We start from the raw sequence: 21566 nt of genomic DNA, 5'->3' as shown, positions 1-21566 counted from the left end.
TGACTTAGTAATAAAGTCCAAAATCTGCCATGTATACAAACTGCCAGCCCTGCCGGCGCGCCTCCGACAGGCGCGCTCCCGACCGGCGTGCCCCGCGCCCGCGACCGGGCCGAGTACAATTTTCTTTAGTCATAAATAAGGGGGTTTTTGAGAATAAATGGTACCATTTTACTTTTTTTTCGACAAACCATCAACTTTTGGGTTATTTAGACTCAGAATCACGAGTACTATTGAATGAGACAAAGAAAAAGTGTCCCCCGTTTTTCGTACAAATTTTGGGTGTCAGTTTTGTAACGGTCCATACAAAATGTACATACATTATGGGTATGGGTACATGGGTATGTACCTATAAAATCTGAGACACCAACCTTTGGCCAAACTTTAACTAATAAGCGTTGTTAATAACATTTTTACTTACCCAGTTTTTATATTCCTTCTGCTTATTATGATTATCTGTCTCGTGTCTCACACTGCTACTTTTATAGTACGATTCTCACGGATATACTTAACTTCACATCGATTTTTTGTGTTTAATACGTTTTTTAACGCGAGCGTACTAAAATTACTTACTACCAACTACCAATAATAAGTTTAGCACAATGTGATGTAAAAATAGTTAAATACGGAAGGCAGAAAACCAACAGAAAACGCACAACGTATTTTTTTTACCTTGAAAAATGTATCGACCCTAATAAATGTTTTTGTAGCGGCTACATTAGGTTAAATGTTAAAATTCAAATTCGATTGTAACGTCGCGCCGATCTCCATGACACTTAATGACAATTGCACACCTTCGCACCGCACCAAGGTCATTGTGCGATTCACCCATAAGCATGGGTGCGTCGCACAATGACCTTGGTGCGGTGCGATGGTGTGTTATGACCTGTACAGTGATACCCACATAATCACAACAATTTTTTATTTATAGTTTGTCAAGGGACTGTCTCATTTCAAACATAGAGAGAATCATACTATCTTTGTCTTACACTAGTACTAGCACCCAAACGAAAAGGATGGGTATAGTTTCTTTTGTTCCTATTTACTGACAAGATTTGCTTGACCAACTTATATTCCCCTCCGTGTATGGTTTATGGTGGGCTACAAATCTACTCGACCAATCATATTGTCGCATTGCGTATGTTCTGTCCCTCACGGGGCGCACGCGCTAGGCCACTTCTATAGGATCCTACCTTCTATGGTTGCAGTGGATTCACTGCCAGCGACCCGCTAGGTTCTCTGTTCGTAGGCGCTTTCGCTACATACGGTTTTTCCCGTGTTACCATCGGCAACACTCATAGCGCGTAGCTCGTGCTGGTACTGAATGTGTTAAGGCGGTTCCCTGAGCCAGAAGGCGAAAAATCTCCTTATATGATCATGTTTTTCTAAGAGGCGTTGATATTCGTAGACGTGGAAAAATATATGTAGTTCTTGACTATATTATCTTTAACAACATAGCTTCCGATACACGAATTATGACACTTCGCTCGATACAATTAATTCCCAAAGTAACCTCTAACTCGGACTTTTAATCCTACTTTACTCGGTTATTTATTATGTGATACTATAAACAAAAAAAGAAGAGAAAACAATCTTACTGTAATTTCATAGCTTTAGAATTTCGATATTGTAAGGTAACGTTTTTAAAATAAATAAAAACCGACAAAATTCGATCAAAATTGACACTTGGCGCGTATGTTCTTTCCCGTTCTTTCTTGCGAAATGTGACAAAGACAGCGGCAAACCGATGGAACGGCCGTAAGGAATCAGCTATGAGTGAAAGAGGTAATTCATAAATTCAATCGGACCAAGGTCGTGGTCCGTTGCGCCCAAAGAGGATATAATAGGATAGAACGGTACTGTCATAATAGATTTTGTAGCCACATTTTATTCACTGCAATCTATCGATAAACGATTAAAACAAAAAATAAAAATATCAAAAAATGTATTTATATATGGACAAATGATTTTTTTTACGGCATTAATTTTTTTATATGATTTTGACCCATGTTCTTTCACGGATATGCGTTAAAATTGTTAAATAACAAACGAAACCGTCAACGCCATCTATACGAGAGTAGGCCAAAGGTAGTGGCGCCATCTGATCGTGAATCAAAGTTTCTTGATTTTCGAGGCGCGTTTTTTCCTTAGACTGTATCCATCTATTACGGAGTTGGTTGCGCCCGTCTGTTAGCAGTTAGTACTTGTTACAGGTCTTTTACACAACGCGACCCAGAAAGCCACAACTTTAATATGCTCCCGTGGAAATTAGTGATGCGTGTAATCAAACGTGTATTTTTTACTCCTAGCAACCATAACTGTCAAAACTGACAGCAGACACAGCAGTTTGCCAGTTTGATGGTGAGCTTGGAGTTTACGTATCGTATCTTTGTATCGTATTTTCAGGATGTTTATGCAAAGTAGCGCAAGATAAACAAATATTATTTAGTATTTCGAATGAATTGTATATTTCAAGATGGAACCAAATAGTCGTGGAAGGAGGAACGAGTTAGATATAGACAGTTTTCGTAGTGATGACGCAGGCTTTGATAGGGCTCGTATGAGAAGACAATCCGGCGGTTTCGTGGATCTAGGTAATGAATCACAATATGGAACAGGCGGGCACCAAGCCTCTGGGGCTAACGAAATCTTTGCAGATATTCAGGTAATGCTACAACATTAATTTAACGGCATGTTGTGGGAAACAGGTGGGATGGGAATTAGTTTCTTTGTTAAGCCAAAAAATAGATTAAGATTAGATATTGAATATTAAGGTAAGTAATTACGACGAAAATATATTGTAATAACACTACTTTACATTATGTAGATCTGATGTAAAATTACACTACCTTCAAGAGGAATGAGTAAACTTTAACATAATCCCTGACACTCCTAGAACAACTGTCCTCTATTAACAAGTTGATAGTCTATAATATTGTTTTTAATTTATTATTGTAAAGTAATATTGTGCAGGCTATATTTAATCACTATTATGTTATGTTTATGTGATGTTATAAGTTTTATATTTACAGTTATTCTGATTTTACTATGCTACCAAATGCCATAAAAAAAAATGAGAGAATAATACTTTTATGACATAATGTCTAAACTTTATGTGAAAAATTAATTTTTTTATTCAGTGTATTTATTGGATATTTATATTTCCAGGGAGATGTACCATGGTGGAAATCTAACTTCTTTATATCACAACCAGTCCTCTTCGGCACCTGGGATGGGGTGTTCACATCTTGCCTTATCAATATTTTTGGAGTAATTGTATTTCTGCGGTCTGGGTGGATAGTGGCTCAAGCAGGCTTAGTTAATGCTATCCTAATAGTGTTCTTTACAGGTAAATATACTACACACTTAAATGGCACTAGCTAAATAGAAATCAATCCTTAATAGAGGTAAATATGCAGGCCACACCAAACAACTTTCACTAACATGAAATGCCAAGGACATAACTTGGTCTGCTGTTGTCTATAAAACAGGTTTTTTTTAGGGTTCTGTACCTCAAAAGGAAAAAACGGAGCCCTTATAGGATCACTCGTGCGTCTGTCTGTCTGTCCATCTGTCACAGCCTATTTTCTCTGAAACTACTGGACCAATTAAGTTGAAATTTGGTACACATACGTAAGTTTGTGACCCATAGACGGATATGTAACGTAAACAAATTTTAAACATTTTGTCAATTTGGGTCAATTTTGGGGGGTAAATGAGAAAATTAAAAATTTAAGTTTTTAAAACTATATTGTGTTACATATCAAATGAAAGAGCTTGTTATGGGAATCTCAAATATATTTTTTTGTAATTTTAAAATAAATAGTTTAGAAGTTATTTAAGAAAATAGCCAAAAAAATGACTCTTTTACCTCTGAAACTACTCGGTTTAAAATTATGAAAAATTTATAAAATAGCTCTTTACCTATAGATCACAGGAAAACCTATTAGAAATGTGCAGTCAAGCATGAGTCGGAAAGTTCAATAGCAGGAATATAACTCAAAAATATCAATAGCTAGTTTGGTAGCATCCTAATTAAAATATGTATATGACAAAAGATACATTTAGTGTAGATTTTACATATATTCAATATTAATCAAACTTTTTATTATCTTCAGTGTTTGTGGCCCTGATCTCGGTGTTGTCAGCAGTTGGTATTTGTGAAAGATGTCGGATAGAGAGTGGGGGAGTGTATTTCTTACTCGCTCACACATTAGGCTCCAGAATGGGAGGCTCACTGGGAATTGTCTACTGTTTTGGCCAGGTAATGTTGTTGTAATTTTTAAAGCTAAACTTATTGGAATTATTAGTATGGAGCCTGTGAGGAGATATATAAAAGTTAATCATACAATGGACTTGGAATGGATTCTCATAGAACTCATGAACTTATTAATAAAGGTGAGTACCATTCAGGGATCAATTAATTTACCAATTTACTTTAACACAGAAATTGCATACAAAACTACTAAAGATCTGTAGTAGTAGTAATCAACCAGTTAAGTAAAGTACTAGACATACTGACCGGGATATAGACCGTGATAACCTTTTGTGTTATTTCACCCTTTTGTATTATGTCACCCGTGAACATGATGCATGTAACTGAGTCGAAATATCAGGAGCTCACAAATAATACAAAAGGTAAAAAGGTAATCACGGTCTATATCCCGGTCAATATAAGTCTAGTGAAACTAACCGTGAATCATTCAAAACTAAGTACATAATAAAAAACTTACATCCAAATTGAGAACCTCTTCATTTTTAAATATTAAGGTTGGTTAAAATAATTACACATGAGGAATGTAAGTTTGTATGGTTGTTTTTCTATAAGATTTGGCTTAAAGGGCTGGCACCCAGGACATTAAAAAAACTAAAATTTGACACATTTCTAGGGATTGACAGGGCAAGCTATACTGGCGCCATCTGCTAAATATTTCGACCGGCCAACTAGTGAATGCAAACCGGTTAACCGAAAACCGGTTAACCGAGACTTTTTATGCACGGTTAAAAACCGGTTTTTGGAGCCAACAACCGATTAATAACCGAAAGTATATTTATCGTATGAAACGACCTAAAAAGGTACAAAATAGCTTCAGAGTTAAATTATTTTAAATGTAATGTTATCGTTATGTATTATTTATTATTTTTAAATGTAAAAACCATACTTTATAAGTCTAGTCATACTTTAAAATTTTTTTTTGAAGTTGTTAATGTCATCCTCATTATTTTTTATAAGTGTCTTATCTCCCTTACAAATCCTGACAGTAGTTAGAATACTTGTAAAGTTAACGTGATATCCGTGATGAAACAAACAACATTTTTTTCACTCAAAAACGGAATAATGAGCGAAACCGTAATTTATCGATGAGAATTAGATAAGTTACACATTTATAACAAATTAATTTAAGTTCATAGCGCGATAATGATAACATTGATGTTCCTAAGCATGCCAATCGCCTCGTGCAGATTTTAAATCAGTAAACACGTACGGTGTATTGATGTTAAGTGAAACATTCCAAAAATTGAACGCAGAACAATTTTGTAGCCTACCGTTATTTAATTAATCCGCGCTGGACCTGGTGATATATGGCGTCAAATTCATAGTATTTATATTTATCCAAAGTACTAGAAGTTGTTCATTTTCACGACAGATTTGCCCCCTGCCCATATTTTAAAAAGACTGGGATACTAACTTTAACAGGAGATACTCGTATAAGTATCTTTTCTACATTATAATTATTAAGATATTAAGAGCAGACCAGACTCTCAAAAAAAACCCTTAAATAAATGGCCATTGGCGTACTTTTCTTGTAATGGTGATGTAAGACTCACGCATGTGCAGCAGTACAGTTGCGATACTTCCATACAAGCCCAAAAGCCGGGCTAGCCTAAGATGCCTTACCGAAATTACGTAGTGATAAGATCAAAATATAGATTATTTTTAAACCGCGCGCCACATGACCCCGTATCATTAAATTCAAGCCGCAGCGCTCAAACCGCGGCGCGTGTTTCAAATTTTTGCCGTGGCTCCACTTCCGCGCGAAAGAAAACAGTCGTAGGAAATATTCTCAGCTATCCTGCTCGCACTCGTCGGCTTGCAACCGGGCTTGCTTTTTCGTCCCGCTCTAGGCGCTCTAAGCCTACAAACCGCCATAAAACGATGTAACTATTTGTTGGTATTTTATAAGTCGATTTAAGCCTGGCTTTTGGTGTGAAGTTAGATGCTTTAAGTTCGCACTAGCGCGCGTTTCTGCTCTTCGTATCCTGCTCGCACTCGTCGGCTTGCAACCGGGCTTGATTTTTCGTCCCGCTCTAGGCGCTCTAAGCCTACAAACCGCCATAGAACGATGTAACTATTTGTTGGTATTTTATAAGGCGATTTAAGCCTGGCTTTTGTTGTGAAGTTAGATGCTTTAAGTTCGCACTAGCGCGCGTTTACTTCCAACTTCAAGTGTATTACTATTTAGTCGAGTCAAAAGTAACGAAAGTTCAATTATAAGTGAATTAGTGAATGTGGATTTGTTCGTTTGTTGTAGCGTGTGTATAAGTGTCTAATCGTTAATAATGGATTAAGTTGTTCCTTGTGACGGTATGAGATGCGTCCACGACGCCACGTATTACTTAACGAAGGCAAGGTGAAGTCATTAAACTTCGTGGAAAAACGGGATATCATTTCGGCGCCAAAACCAACACCCGACTTGTGTATTTCTCAGACATTACAATAGCTGATATGTTTGTAAAATTCTATCTAGTAATAGTGTGCCCTCAGTGCGCTATGGTTAGCTCGCCTCGACACGCTAGCAGATGCATTCGAGTCCGAAGAGTGAAGATTGGGCAGTTATGTAATAAGGCATTGATAATAATAATAATATAATTAATTTTGCTGTTACTAACCGTAGTATAAGATTACCCATAAGCATTACTAACACTGATTGATCCTAGTTGGTCGTTGAATAAAGAATTTAATTTTAATTACGAAACCATATCTTTCGGCTTGCCCTACTCCAAAACTCTAGGCACGCCACTGCAGCAGTATCGAACACAAAAAAAAACTACAAAATTGTTACCTAGTCAACTACACAGTTTATCTACCACCAATTTTTTTTTCTAATTTTATGATCTTATCATTATCTGCACATATCGAAATTGAATACTTACTTCCTCATCAATATCATCGCCGATAGTGTAGAGGAGCCATAAAGTAAAGCAGGACATAGTTAGAACCCTAAGGCGCTGAAAAATATTCAGAAATAATGTTTTACAATGTTTTTCGTAAAACCGGTTAACCGGTTTTGTGTCCTGTTTTTCGGTTAATAACCGGTTTTGAATTATGTCCGGTTTTTGCATTCCCTACGGCCAACCCCATTGGCTTGTAAATATGTAATTTGTGAACTCAACCTTACATTATTTTATCATATTTCAACCGGTTGTTGAAGTTTTATATTATATTACATAGGTACTACAGTATATATTTGTTTTTCAACCAAACACAACATCTTTGTTACAGGCTGTAGGTTGTGCATTAAATGTATTTGGTTTTGGAGAATCAATGGCCAAGTTGTTTGGGACTGAAGAAACGTGGGCAGCTCGTGGATTCGCCATTGCTGCGGTGCTGTTGTTGGGCACAATAAATATTGCGGGCGTCAAATGGGTCATAAAGTTGCAGTTTGTTTTACTACTGATCATTCTTATGGCTGCTTTGGACTTCTTTGTTGGCTCATTTACAACTCATACTGGTTAGTACACCGGTTGTAAATCTTGTTGATATTTGACAATCCAGTGACCACATAATTTGGGATAGTGCCCCAACTATTTCAGCAGTCAAACTAGGAAGCACAATCCAACTCGAAAACAAATCGAATTATTCAATTAAATATTTTGATTTGTGTTTTTTAAGTAGTCACACTACTATATATAAATTATAAACTGAAATAGATATCATACACTAAGAAAAAGTGACCGAGTACACCAGTGGCCGAGGCGGGAATCGAACCCGCGTCTTCAGCTTACGCGGCTAACGTCCTGACCACTAGACCACCCGGACACGGCGATACTCCTCCCAAATTCTCTGGTATATGCTATCTTTGAAAGGCGCTATAGCGGTTAGCAAAATGAAACTGCACTTTATGCAGAAAGCAAGCCGCTTTGCCCAGTGATACTAGGGACCAAACTAAATGATTTCATCCGAGGAAACACAAATTTCATCCACTAGAATTCAAGATGGCGGACCTTTTCCAAAATGGCGGCTGCAAAATTTAAAAACATTGTAGACACAAAGCGGGTGCACCGATTTTAGTGATTGATATATCAATCAATTCGTATTGACACCTGTAATCGGAAAAAAAATACCATTTAAGAAATTAAAGATGGCGGCCGAATATTAAGAAAATTGTTTTTTTTTCCTTCTACTGAAAATAACAACTAAATGTTCTATAGTATGGTCACATATTCTTTTATTTAAATGAAACCTGATAATATTAGCTACAAAATAAAATAAAAAACTTGACAATCCGTTGAGTAGTTTTTGAACTATACGCATTACAAAAAGCGCGTAACTCCAGTCCGAAACGGCCCCCTCGCGTCTAAACTGACAACTTTGATGATATTTCTTTATATTTAAAGGTAAAAAAAGAAAATAATACATATTTACTTATTGAGCTGTAACTGTATTGCCGCTTATTATTTGTGACGTTCTACGGAAAAAGGAACCTTATGGAGACTGGCGCTTACGTCGCATAGCACCGCGATAGTATTGGAGCGGCGTTAATAATAGCTTAAGCGCCAACCGCCATAAGGTACCTTTACCCGTGGGACGTCACATTTACTCCTCTTTATCATCTTCGTCCGATGTGGTTGAATTGTAAAAAAAAGAAAATTAATATGAAATCAGAACAAAATATACCTACCTAATAGAATTAAATTGAATATATAGAAATGAACTACGCCAAACTGTCCCGCCCCTCCATTACTATTTCAATGTCTGTAGCATTGAGGTTTCATGAAGAACCTGAAAGTTTGAAATAAGCAGCGGAGTACATCAAGGGTCAATATTAAGCCCGTTATTATTTAACGTCACCATAGATTACCTAACAAGGGCTCACCAAAAAGCAGTGCCATGGAACATATTATATGCTGATGACGGCGCCCTAATATCAGATAATGTCGAAGACTTCCAAAATCATCTAAACATTTGGACTAAATCATTAGAGGAAAATGGTTTGAGAGTAAGCCGTAAGAAAACAGAAAACGTGTCATGTTTGTTTGACGGTACAACAGATCCCAACTCAATCAAGCTCTACATAAATGATGTCCCACTGCCTACAGTGAAAGAATTTGAATACTTAGGGTCGATAATCAGCAACGACGGTAAAATTGATAGAGACGTAACTCATAGAACCACAGTAGGCTGGATGAAGTGGAGGCAATTGACCGGTGTTGTGTGATAACAGAATGCCTTTAAAAATAAAGGGTAAATTATATAAATCCGCAGTGCGACCCGCCATACTTTATGGAACCGAATGCTGGGCATCAACAAGACAACACGTTCAAAAACTGCATAAACAGAGATGCGCATACTTCGCTGGTCAGCTGGAGTCACCCGGAGGGATAGGATCCGTAACGAATACGTGAGAGGCAGTTTTAAAATCGCTCCTATTGAAGAAAAGCTGAAGGAAAAGCGACTACGCTGGTACGGTCACGTACTCAGGCGGTCTTCAGATCACATGGTACGAGTGGCATTGGACCTACCAACGACGAAACGGGGCCGTGGAAGACGCCCTGCTACTTGGCTGACAACGGTCCAAAATGACCTGAAAAATACAAATATTGACGCCGGAACAGCACAAAATCGTCCTGTGTGGAGAAAGAGGACAAGGAGAGCCGACCCCAGATAATCGGAAAAGGCTTAGGTAGAAGAAGAAGAAGAAGAAGAATGTGTGTAGTATTGAAATAGTAATGGAGGGGCGGGACAGTTTGGCGTAGTTTATCTATGAGTACCTTTCGTTTTTGCAGTTGCCTTTGCATATGCTGCATTCTGCATTGCACTGTGCAGGGTAGACCCACCCTCCGACACGTGCAGCACATTGTTTCGCAACCTTTTTTCAGCCGCAATGGTCCAGGTATGATAAACGCCATATCTCCCTGGCTTCAGACCATTGCGGTTCCCAACTATCATTAGATGACTTCCAACCCCAAGAGGATGGCAATGGCACAGAGGCATCATCAAGAATAAGGGCATTGCCCCATAACTACACACATTGAAATAGTAATGGAGGGGCGGGACAGTTTGGCGTAGTTCATTTCTATATGTGCCATTTTCAATCCAAAGGGTACTTATTGTCGGTTGTCAACAAGGCGCTATTTCCATAGAGCTTCAATTTGAAATCAACCTTATTGACAAGCGACAATGTGGGACCTTTTGGTTGAAAATGTCACATATATTCAATTTAATTATATTAGGTAGGTATATTTTGTTCTGATTTCATATGAATTTTCTTTTTTTTACAGTTCAGCCACATCGGACCAAGATGATAAAGACGAGTAAATGTGACGTCCCACGGATAAAGGTACCTTATGGCGGTTAGCGCTTAAGCTATTATTAACGCCGCTCCAATACTATCGCGGTGCTATGCGACGTAAGCGCCAGCCTCCATAAGGTTCCTTTTTCCGTGGAACGTCACAAATAATAAGCGGCAATACATTTATTTATAGCTCAATAAAGTAAATATGTATTATTTTCTTTTTTTTTACCTTTAATTATAAAGAAATATCATCAAAGTTGTCAGTTTTGATGCGAGGGGGCCGTTTCGGACGGGTGTTACGCGCTTTTTGTAATGCGTATAGTTAAAAAACTACTCAACGGATTGTCAAGTTTTTTATTTTATTTTGTAGCTAATATTATCAGGTTTCATTTAATAACCATACTAAGAATATGTAACCATACTATAGAACATTTAGTTGTTATTTTCAGTAGAATGAAAAAAAAAAAAAAACATAATTTTCTTAATATTCGGCCGCCATCTTTAATTTCTTAAATGGTATATTTTTTTTCCGATTACAGGTGTCAATACGAATTTATTGATATATCAATCACTAAAATCGGTGCACCCGCTTTGTGTCTACAATTTTTTTAAATTTTGCAGCCGCCATTTTGGAAAAGGTCCGCCATCTTGAATTCCAGTGGATGAAATTTGTGTTTCCTCGGATGAAATCATTCAGATTGGTCCCTAGTATCACTGGGCAAAGCGGCTTGCTTTCTGCATCAAGTGCAGCTTTCGATGCAAATATCTCCGTAACCGCTAGTACTACTAGGCCAGACCAATACTGACGTAGTTTCTTAAACTACTAATAGCTCTTCAGTAGGCATATTTATACGAATTTGAACTACAGTCTTAAAACATCCTTTTTATTGTATATCTAAAACATTTTTAATGAAACTTGTTTCAATTCCATAATATATTTTTTGTAGGAGCACTTTCACTTGAAAGGGCCAATCTGGGTCATTTACACGCTGTAATTACAACTCATCATTATTTACAGATGTACCTGGATTTAACGGATGGCTTAATAGCACAATATCCTACAATATGTGGCCAGAATACAAGGACTACACCTGGTTCAAATGTTTTGGCGTATTCTTTCCCACTATTACCGGCATTCTGGCTGGAATCAATATGAGTGGGGACTTGAAAAATCCTTCCATGAATATCCCTAATGGCTCATTAGCAGCTATTGGCACAGGGTAAGTTATTTTATTGTTTGACAACAATGGTTTACAATCATAACTAAAGTTACAAAGAATAAATTAACAAACATTTATTTTTATAAATGTTATAATAAACACCTTTACTTAGCGTTTTATTTAAATACTTTTATAAGTAGCAGTGAATTAAGGGACAGAATGATTATTTAATATTAATACATATATATTTTTCAGGACTTTCCTATACTTGATGTTCGTCATAACCCTAGCTGCGACCGTAAGCAGGGAAGTGTTGCTGACTAACTTCTCCATCGCAACAGACATATCGGCCATTACGGTGTTGCTCCTAGCGGGCTTGTATGTCAGCTCCATGAGCTCGTGCTTGGGAGCCATGTACGGAACCCCTAGAGTCTTACAGAGTATTGCTAATGAGAAGGTTATACCGGGACTTGAGACCCTTGGCCATGGAGTAAGTTCCATCATATTTTGTCATTTGTATTTTATAGGTTCATCATATTTCACAAGCACCATATATTTGCTGGAGTTGGATAGATTTCCATGACTTGCTTCATTGACAACTATTGCCAGTTTAAAATGTCGTCAGTCATACTAACTAAAGCTAATAAAACGGTTTAACTCACATATTTTAGTCACTCGCGCGACATGTTTCGGACAGCATGAGTAGCGTTCACGAAGGCCGCGCGCCGCGTACTCGCCAGGAGTCCTAACTAATAATTTTTAAGAAAAAAAAACCGACTTCAATGGGGGATGCCGCTGAAAGTTTACTTATTGTTGATGTTGCACTCTTAGATTCCAGACAATGAAATGAAATATACAGCATATTTTGCGTAATTATCCTAATCCATCTTTTGACTAATTTTGCCTAATTGCCTAATTATTATAATATTGCCTAATAATGTAGAAAAGCAGATAAAACCACCCACTTTTCTAGTAGCATTTCGTTTTTGTAAGGGTCGCAGTTCTAACCTAACCTAACCTACTTTTCTGATAGCATTTCGTTTCTGTAAGGGTCACAGTTCTAACCTAACCTAACCCACTTTTCTAGTAGCATTTCCGGGTCCGGGTCTGGGTCCGTGTCCGGCTGTCCGGGTCCAAGTTTGGGTCAGAGTTCGGTCCGGGTCCGGATCCGAGTTGGGGTCCATGTCCAGACCCGGGTCCGGGTCCGAGTCCGGGTCCAAGTTTGGGTCTGGGTCCATAAGGAAGAGAACAAATCGCCAAACATGAACTATGTGTCATTGAAGAGTTCCATTCTGATCATCATCAGCAGTTCCACTTATTCAAATGTCACTTTTTTAAATGTAAATGCTGGATTTGATGATGAAAATACAAAAATCACAATATGTATGCATTTCACATTTGAGGAGTTCCCTCGGTTCCTCATGGGTCTCATCATCAGAACTCGAGCTTGACAAAAATATGCCTTAAAAACTTAAGTTGCTTAACAAACATAAAGAAGAGGACAAATCGCCAAACGTAAACTATGCGTCATTAAAGAGTTCCATTCTGATCATCATCAGCAATTCCACTTCATCAAATGTCACTATGGAAATGCTGGATTTGTTGATTAAAATACAAAAATCACTATAAGTATGCCTTTCACATTTGAGGAGTTCCCTCGATTCCTCATGGATCCCATCATCAGAACTCGAGCTTGACAAAAATGTTTCTTGAAAACCTAACTTGCTTAACAAACATAACGAAGAGGACAAATCGCCAAACGTGAACTATGCGTCATTGAAGAGTTCCGTTCTGATCATCATCAGCAGTTCCACTTCATCAAATATCACTTTTTAAAATGGAAATGCTGGATTTGTTGATTAAAATACAAAAATCACTATAAGTATGCCTTTCACATTTGAGGAGTTCCCTCGATTCCTCATGGATCCCATCATCAGAACTCGAGCTTGACAAAAATGTTTCTTGAAAACCTAACTTGCTTAACAAACATAACGAAGAGGACAAATCGCCAAACGTGAACTATGCGTCATTGAAGAGTTCCGTTCTGATCATCATCAGCAGTTCCACTTCATCAAATGTCACTTTTTTAAATTTAAGTGCTTGATTTGTTGATGAAAATACTAAAATCACTATATGTAAGCCTTTAACATTTGAGGAGTTCCCTCGATTCCTCATGGATCCCATCATCAGAACTGCGTTTTGACAAAAACGGGACCAATCTATATGTATGTACTTACAATCAAAAAAAGAATTTTCAAAATCGGTCCTGAAATGACGGAGTTATGGAGTAACAAACATTTAAAAAAAAAAAACATACAACCGAATTGATAACCTCCTCCTTTTGAAATCTTGAAGTCGGTTAAAATTACGTGATATAAACCGTTTTATTAGTTTATATTGCCTGTTTTATGCCATGTCTTCAAAAGTTGGAAGATGAAAGATTGGATAGTTTAAAGTCAAAAAATGAACATCACGACAATGTTTCATCTAAATTGAGGTACAGCCGGTTATAATCCGGCTTACAGAACATTTCAGCCCCAGCGAATCTAGCACATTAATTGTCACATTTATAATTTTCCATACTTTTTGTTTTACAGAGAGGTCCAAATAAGGTTCCCATATACTCAATGGTCGTAGTAGCCATAGTAAGCATAACGTTCATCATAATAGGCGACATAAATAAGCTTGCACCCATCGTGACCATGCCGTTCCTTATCACTTACGCTAGCATTGATTACTCTTACTTTGCCCTTGCTCAAACGTTTGATTTGCAACATAGGCGTGAGATGAGGTATGATATTTTAATTTTTTTTGTAGTCCGTGAGTGGTATTCAACTAAATTTATTAACAGCTTTAATTTTGACATCAAATGTATTGACATGGATGGCCACAACATCTATCTCGAAATTGGCTATATGATCTTACTAACCTAGGAATAAGTGACAGACGTGATGTATCTAAGTTCCCTGTGCGTAGACACATCAACATGCTTATAATATAGTGTCTAGCAAATAAAAATTTCATTCATTCATAATAGTTGATATGCTTACAGAATGTCACATACACAATTAGTTTGGTTTAGTTTATTTTTTACGTCAGCGTCATCAATATGAACTTAATGAACTTGATAGTGCAGAATACTCTTTGACAGTTCACATGGTGCTACTTTACCGCACTAGTGTCGAATGCCCTACTTTTCGCATTTGTATCGTAATGTAGGTACTATTACATAACACATGCTTGTAAAAGGTGTTATTACACGTAGGCGATGCGGTCCGTAAATCCTAAATTTCGACCTAGTACAGAAGTTTTTCGTTCCCTTGTTTTTCTCACAAGTGAGATGAAAAACATTGTGTGTGCCACGGGCGGTACATGATTACAAACTCGTGTTAATTAAGCCTTCGGCTTCGGGCAACATTCAATTCACGCTCGTTCGTAAATTCTTGTTTAACACCCTTAATACAAAATGTAGGTACTATTACAGTAGTGTAAGTCACAATGTCACTGGCTGCCATTAGTAGATAGAGTTGAATTCCACTCCACTTCTACCTAATACCTAATTGGCTGAATTTTCTTTTTTTGTAGTCATCAAATCTTTGTTTTTGTCATAATCATTGTAGAATTGCTAGTGATATATAAAATATTACAATAAAATAAGTTGTTTTAACTTGAGTATGGTGTTTCTGGCTTTTGACGACATATAAATAAATGCAATCCAAAAAAAACTTAACTTTCAGATTTCAGGGGCATTTACAGAGAGATACGCAAGTGTATGGCGCTACTGGCAGTGACTTAGATCTATTGTTCCCTGAAAGAATAAGGCATAAAAATGTTGGTGTAAGTATTTCATTAACTTCAATAACAATACCGAGTACCAGGAGAATACGGCGAATGGTGGTGCCATTTATCTGTTGATAAAGTACCTGTTTAATATTGTCATTTATACACAACTGTATGTAATCAAACCAAGGCTTCGTCACAATGTAGCGGGACTCGTTAAATGTTCATCCACTCACGCTGCATTATGGCTAAATCTAAGGTTATAAGCCTTTTTCACATCACCTATTCGAAAAGGGAACTTTTCTTCCCTGCTAGGAGGGATCAAAGTGGCACTTTTCTGTTCAAGGACATTTTGTTGCCAGTATGAAATATTGACACAAAGACATATGAAATTAGTATGCAGATAATCGATTACAATTTCTTTATAATCGATTACGTGCATACAATTTTTCTAACTTAAATAATATTTTGTTGTAATTGTAAACAAAAAATGTAATTATCTAATTAACGTATTTTAAATTAATTAATATCATATTTAAATTAAGTAAATTAATTAATTAGCGTAATATTTACAAAGAAACGTAAAAAAACTTTAGTTTAATAATTTAATTTTCATTTTGACATTTTAGGTCTCCTTAAACGCAGCCATACTTGTCTATGCAATTTAAAAAGTTTATATTTAAAAAAAAATGTACAAATATTTCACAAAGCATTATGCGGTTCTGTATTCTGTATAAATTTCTGTGTCAGATGTTTTAAGCAGCATCCCGGTAACGACACTAATAATAATAAATATAAGTGATATCAGTCTTCATAGTGTTCTTCCGAAGATTTGGTTCAAAGGGGTAAGAGCTAATTTGTTATCAGAAAAATCTACAAAAATAATGTACTTGATTTTCATTGTATCATTTTAGTTGTTTGCTGCTGTTTTTGAAAAGATATTAGGTACATAATTATGAGCTGTAGGTACTTTTAATTTGTCACTAAGGTCGTGTACACATATTTTTGGCACTTTGTCCGTATCGATCTTTGCTTAAAATAATAATGTTTTGAAACCTAATGTTAGTATGTAATTTCCTCGTAGGTGATGTGAAAAGCAGTATGTGTCACATGGTAGCAAAATTATTTTCACCTTGGGCGTTAACACTTGAATCCCTCACTACGCTCAGGATTCTATGTTAGAATCCTTCGCTTCGTTTAGGATTCAATTGTACGCCCTCGCCGTAAATATGTCATTTTGCTCCCTAGTGACACAATCTACTATTTACGCGCTTTAAAATTGCACGAGTTTGTTTCACATTTCTGACTTTTGTATTATTTTGGTGCAGCTGTCCTCATAAAACATTCTGTGATAAACAATAGAATACCTCGCACTTAAACTATCGTGAGACATATTTCAAAATATTTATCATGTCGCCAAAAGCGACTAAAAATAATAGTGAGTAAAAACCGTACTGATAAATAATAGAATACCTACTCAGCTGACATAATAAAAAGACAACATGCTAAGTGATTATACAAATGTTACAGGAGTTCACGCCATCCCCAACCGACCCGGCGATGATGAACGGCCGCGCGGGCGGCGAGGCCGCCGGCCCGGACGCCGACGGGCGCCGCCCCAACGTCGGCGTGCACTCCAAGAACAAGAACTGGTACTCGCATCTGTGCAATCGGTGGCTGTCGCTCGTTGGGGTCAGTTAATACGCTATTTATAAGCCTTGGTCTCTCTCTCTCTTTTACGATGGCCTAACATCAAGCCGAAGTATTGTGAATATATAGACTCGTACAATATTTCACTTACCCCCCCTCGTTGCACAATGTTTCAGGTAGCAATAAAGCTGCTGCTAATGTTCCTGGTGCACTGGGCGTACGCGCTGGGCTGCCTCAGCATCCTGTGGCTGCTGTGGCTATACATCGGCGCCGCCAACCCCGCCGTCAAGCCCGGCCGGGCGTCGGAGTTCCGCTTTTTCCACTGGCTGAAGATCGCGTTCTTGCAAGCCATAGGGTTAGTATCCCATTAGTAGTTTACTTACTTTACTTATTTAGTTTACTTAGATTTTCGGCTGTTTTACCGGACTAGGTAGGTAATTGATAGTTTTTTTAATTAAGTTCTAATAGCTAATTCGATTTGAGTATGTATGGTACGCACATAACCGCCAACTTACAGTATGTAATAACGGCGCACAGCCGCGGTTTTACTTGCAAGTGCGTACGTGTTGCCGCAAATGAGTGATATAAGTGCTATTATACAAAAAGTTTATACATTTAAAATGTGTACAGAAAACGGCCGCTGGAGTACGAGCAGCTGGTCGTGACGCCCGTGCACTCTGACATCCGCGTGGAGCAGGAGCGGCTCAACGACGACAACGAGGACTTCGCATCGCGCCGCCGTTACCACCAGTCCACCAACGTGCAGAGCCACCTCGTCAGCGTCACGTAGCCGACACACACACACACACACACACACACACACACACACACACATACACACACACCCTTATTCATAAAAGTTAGCAACCTCTTAAGGCTTCTACACACTATTTGCAGGGCAGGTATGCCGCTGGCGTAATCGGCATATAAATACGATAATGCGGCTCCAATACCTACCCGCCGGGCTTGTGGGCGGCGTGCCCAAATGTCAAAATGACGGATAGGAACAAGTGATTAATCATGATATAATCAAGAAAATAGGCAAAAAAATGACCATTCCCCCCCCCCCCTTTATCTCCGAAACTACTGGGTCTAAAATTTTGAAAAAAATGCACAAAATAGATATTTACCTATAGATCACAGGAAGATCTATTAGAAAATTGCAGTGAAGCGTGAGTCGGACTTAATTACTTAGTTTTTGATCCGACCCCTATGGTTTTTTTTAAAGACATTTCACTCAGGTTCACATAAAAAATACATTGTTTAAATTGTGTAATGTACGGAACCCTTGTAACGCGAGTCCGACTTGCCGGTTTTTTTAGTATTTGTCGTTATAGCGGCAACAGAAATACATTATCTGTAAAAAAAACCTGACGTCAGGATGGCGGGTGGACCTTTTTTGTTAAAAATCTCGTTTTAGGTATAGATATGCCGATTTTTAATGAGAGTTTATAGAGGTACACTGAAGGTACACCAATATATATACTATTCGCGTGAAATAATGTATGATTTCATAGGTCCACCCGCCAACCTGACGTCAGGATGGCGGGGTGGACCTTGTTTTGAGCCTAGCTCGTTTTAGGGGTAGATATACCGATTTCTAATAAAAGTTTACGGGAGGTACACTGAAGATACACTATAAATACATACATTTCGCGTGAAATAATGCAAGATTTCATAGGTCCACCCGCCAACCTGACGTCAGGATGGACCTTTTTTGTTGCAATATCTCGTTTTATAGAGAGGTACACTGGTTTTTATTAAAGGTACACTGAAGGTACAATATGTTTATGAATATTTCGTTGAAATCGCAGAGGTTCACCCGCCATCCTGACGCTCACGAAAATTCGATGGCAAACAACAATGCACTACATCTGTACCCGTTTGGGTTCATCCATTAATTACGTCACTCGAATTTCGAGGTTTTTTGACACCTCCCCCCTCCTTGTCACACTTGGTCACATTTCGCGCACATGCAAAGCGGCATTCCAAATAATACTTATTTTGTAATATTTTTACGTAACTAAGAGACTTACTTATTTATTAACGTTTTATAATGTACATATAGAATTACTTTTTAAGAACAGCTTAACCTAGAACTTTACAGTTAATATGTTTGCTAAATAATTACCGACTAGCTTTTGCCCGCGACTTCGTCTGCGTGGACTTAGACACAAATTAGCAGACACTTCATTAATTATCTCAATTCCACCCCGCTTTTTACTTTCTTAAGGGATGATTTTCGGGATATAAACTATCCTATGTCCTTCTCAGGGACTCAACCTATCTCTATGCCAAATTTCATCTAAATCGATTCAGCGGTTTAAGCGTGAAGAGGGAACACACAGACAGACAGACAGACTTTCGCATTTATAATATTAGTATGGATTATTGATCAATGATCAATACAATGGTTGTGTTTTTAATAGTAAAAATAATTAATTTACTCATATCAGTGTAATAACAATAACAATGTACATGTTAACACAATATATTAGGTCTACGATGTCCACATGCATTAATTTATATGTTATACCATTAGGTATAGGTATCAACCTACAGGGCGTTCTCACAAAAATATATTATTTATGTCGGGACTACTGCAAGAAAAAAAAATTGGACTTTCCCAACCTGTTGTCAAACCTGGTGGTGAAGACCACCGTCAGTGCCAGAGGTGGCACTGACAGCAGTTTGTTTAAACCTGGTGGTGAGGACCACCGCCAGTGCCAGAGGTGGCACTGACAGCAGTTTGTTTATCACATCGTTACGTCATCAAGATCACGTGACAGCTTGGAGCGTTTTTGCTCGAAATTTAAACACTAAACTAATTAGTCGATTTTTTATTAAAAATTAAAAAAAAATTTTTTTTCGCAATAATTACGTGTCTATCTATAAAATGAAAACAGTTCTAAGAAATTGTCAACATTATTGGTTACTTTTATTCTGAAAGCGCCCTAGACATATATATTTTTTTAATTACATCCAGTGGGGCGACACTCCTCCTTACGGGCATTCTCGGCTCCGGCTCAGCATTGCTCCGAGCAATTATTATGCCCGTAACACACCGTCGCACCGCACCAAGGTCATTGTACGACGCATCCATAAGTAAGAGCGAGAAAGCTATATCTCTCTCGCTCTTACTTATGGGTGCGTCGCACAATGACCTTGGTGTGGTACGCCCATTAGAGTTGACACAACTTGACGCCTCACTTGACGCATCCCTTTGCGTGCACGACCACAGATAAGATAATGACATGAATTTTGACAACCGTAAAAAACCAAAAGGTACGGACTGTATAGAAAGGACGACAATCTCTTATGGCAGAACTATTGCAAAAGTGACCAACTTTCAGCTGTAATAGTTCCTAATCTCTCCGGTGGCGCTAGTTAGGCTCTGGGACATAAGTATAACATGAACCATATAAGGCAACAAATAACCCGACCAAATTACGTAGGTTGTTTTTGGTAGTATTTCGGTGTATGGTGACGCCGCCTAATTACTGTTTTTTGATGGACACTTTTCATACATAGAGATTTGGCTCCTTTATATAGTCTCCATGCCAAAAGGGATAGTACCATACGTTAGAAAGGGACAGCATGATTCGTCCCTGAATCGCTGTCAAACTTCGGTTTCATAGGAAGTGTCTTTTCTGTAGGGTAGTACTATTATTTATTTTGTGATGTAGTATTTGTTCTCATACAGTATTTCTAGTTGTAAAACTAAAAATATATATGAGCACATAATGGCCGCCTAAGGCGGTTATCACACTAAATGCGATTTGCACGTCAGTCCGATGTTTGAGCGATACAACGCAATGCGCGTATTATAGCGACATCGCGCTCGCACATCGGAGCGACAGTGCGATAATGATAACCCCCTAACATACAGTGTGAGAATATTTGACACGAAAAAGGAAGTCACGGCCAAGAGAGCCTACCGCGAACATCGAAAATCAAAATTTCGTTATCTGCGTCTCTATCACTCGAATTACCTAGAATTAGATATAGCGATAGAGGCAGACAACGAAATTTTAACAGGCTGTCTCTTGTCCTAGTCCTTTCATAATCCCTTAGCAATTCGAAATAAATTATGCCGATGTTTAAATTCACGGGGTGAATTGTATGAAAACGATACAAGATCGCTTACTCGAAAGATTCCATTGTACTTTATTATATATGTAAATGTCTTTGGATAATCCTCGGATAATCTCATATGTATAATTGAACTATTGGCATTCAACTCTTTAATGAATTACAACCTTAAAGCTGATATTAAATGAGTTTGTCTTGATCCATCCCTTCAATACCTACATCGTCTTTTTTAGGTTTTTTTTTCCATTTTACTTTCAATGAAAACTATAGCGAACATGATCGGTCCAGCCGTTTTTGAATTATTGCAAAAATTCTTCTTTTCTTAGTAAAAAGACGTACAAAGTGCTGCGAAAGTACTCCGTTATGCCTG

The 21566-nt window shown here is 37.8% G+C and overlaps 1 protein-coding gene across 1 annotated transcript; it reads left to right on the top strand.

The window, feature by feature from the left end:
- Positions 1–2362: 2362 nt before the first annotated feature.
- LOC134755874 (solute carrier family 12 member 8) lies at positions 2363–21362 on the top strand. The gene is made up of 11 exons (XM_063692512.1): positions 2363–2662; positions 3166–3346; positions 4116–4261; positions 7502–7730; positions 11533–11734; positions 11930–12164; positions 14272–14465; positions 15412–15511; positions 16985–17146; positions 17281–17459; positions 17735–21362. Exons 1-11 carry the CDS (start codon positions 2474–2476, stop codon positions 17892–17894), a joined length of 1977 nt encoding a protein of 658 aa, XP_063548582.1. The 5' UTR covers positions 2363–2473; the 3' UTR covers positions 17895–21362.
- Positions 21363–21566: the final 204 nt, after the last annotated feature.

The sequence above is a fragment of the Cydia strobilella genome, chromosome 3 (assembly GCF_947568885.1).
Source record: "Cydia strobilella chromosome 3, ilCydStro3.1, whole genome shotgun sequence".
In the NCBI taxonomy this organism is placed as follows: Eukaryota; Metazoa; Arthropoda; class Insecta; order Lepidoptera; family Tortricidae; genus Cydia; species Cydia strobilella.
The sequence above is the reverse complement of the archived record's forward strand: the minus strand, read 5'-3'. Positions and strand labels throughout refer to the sequence as shown.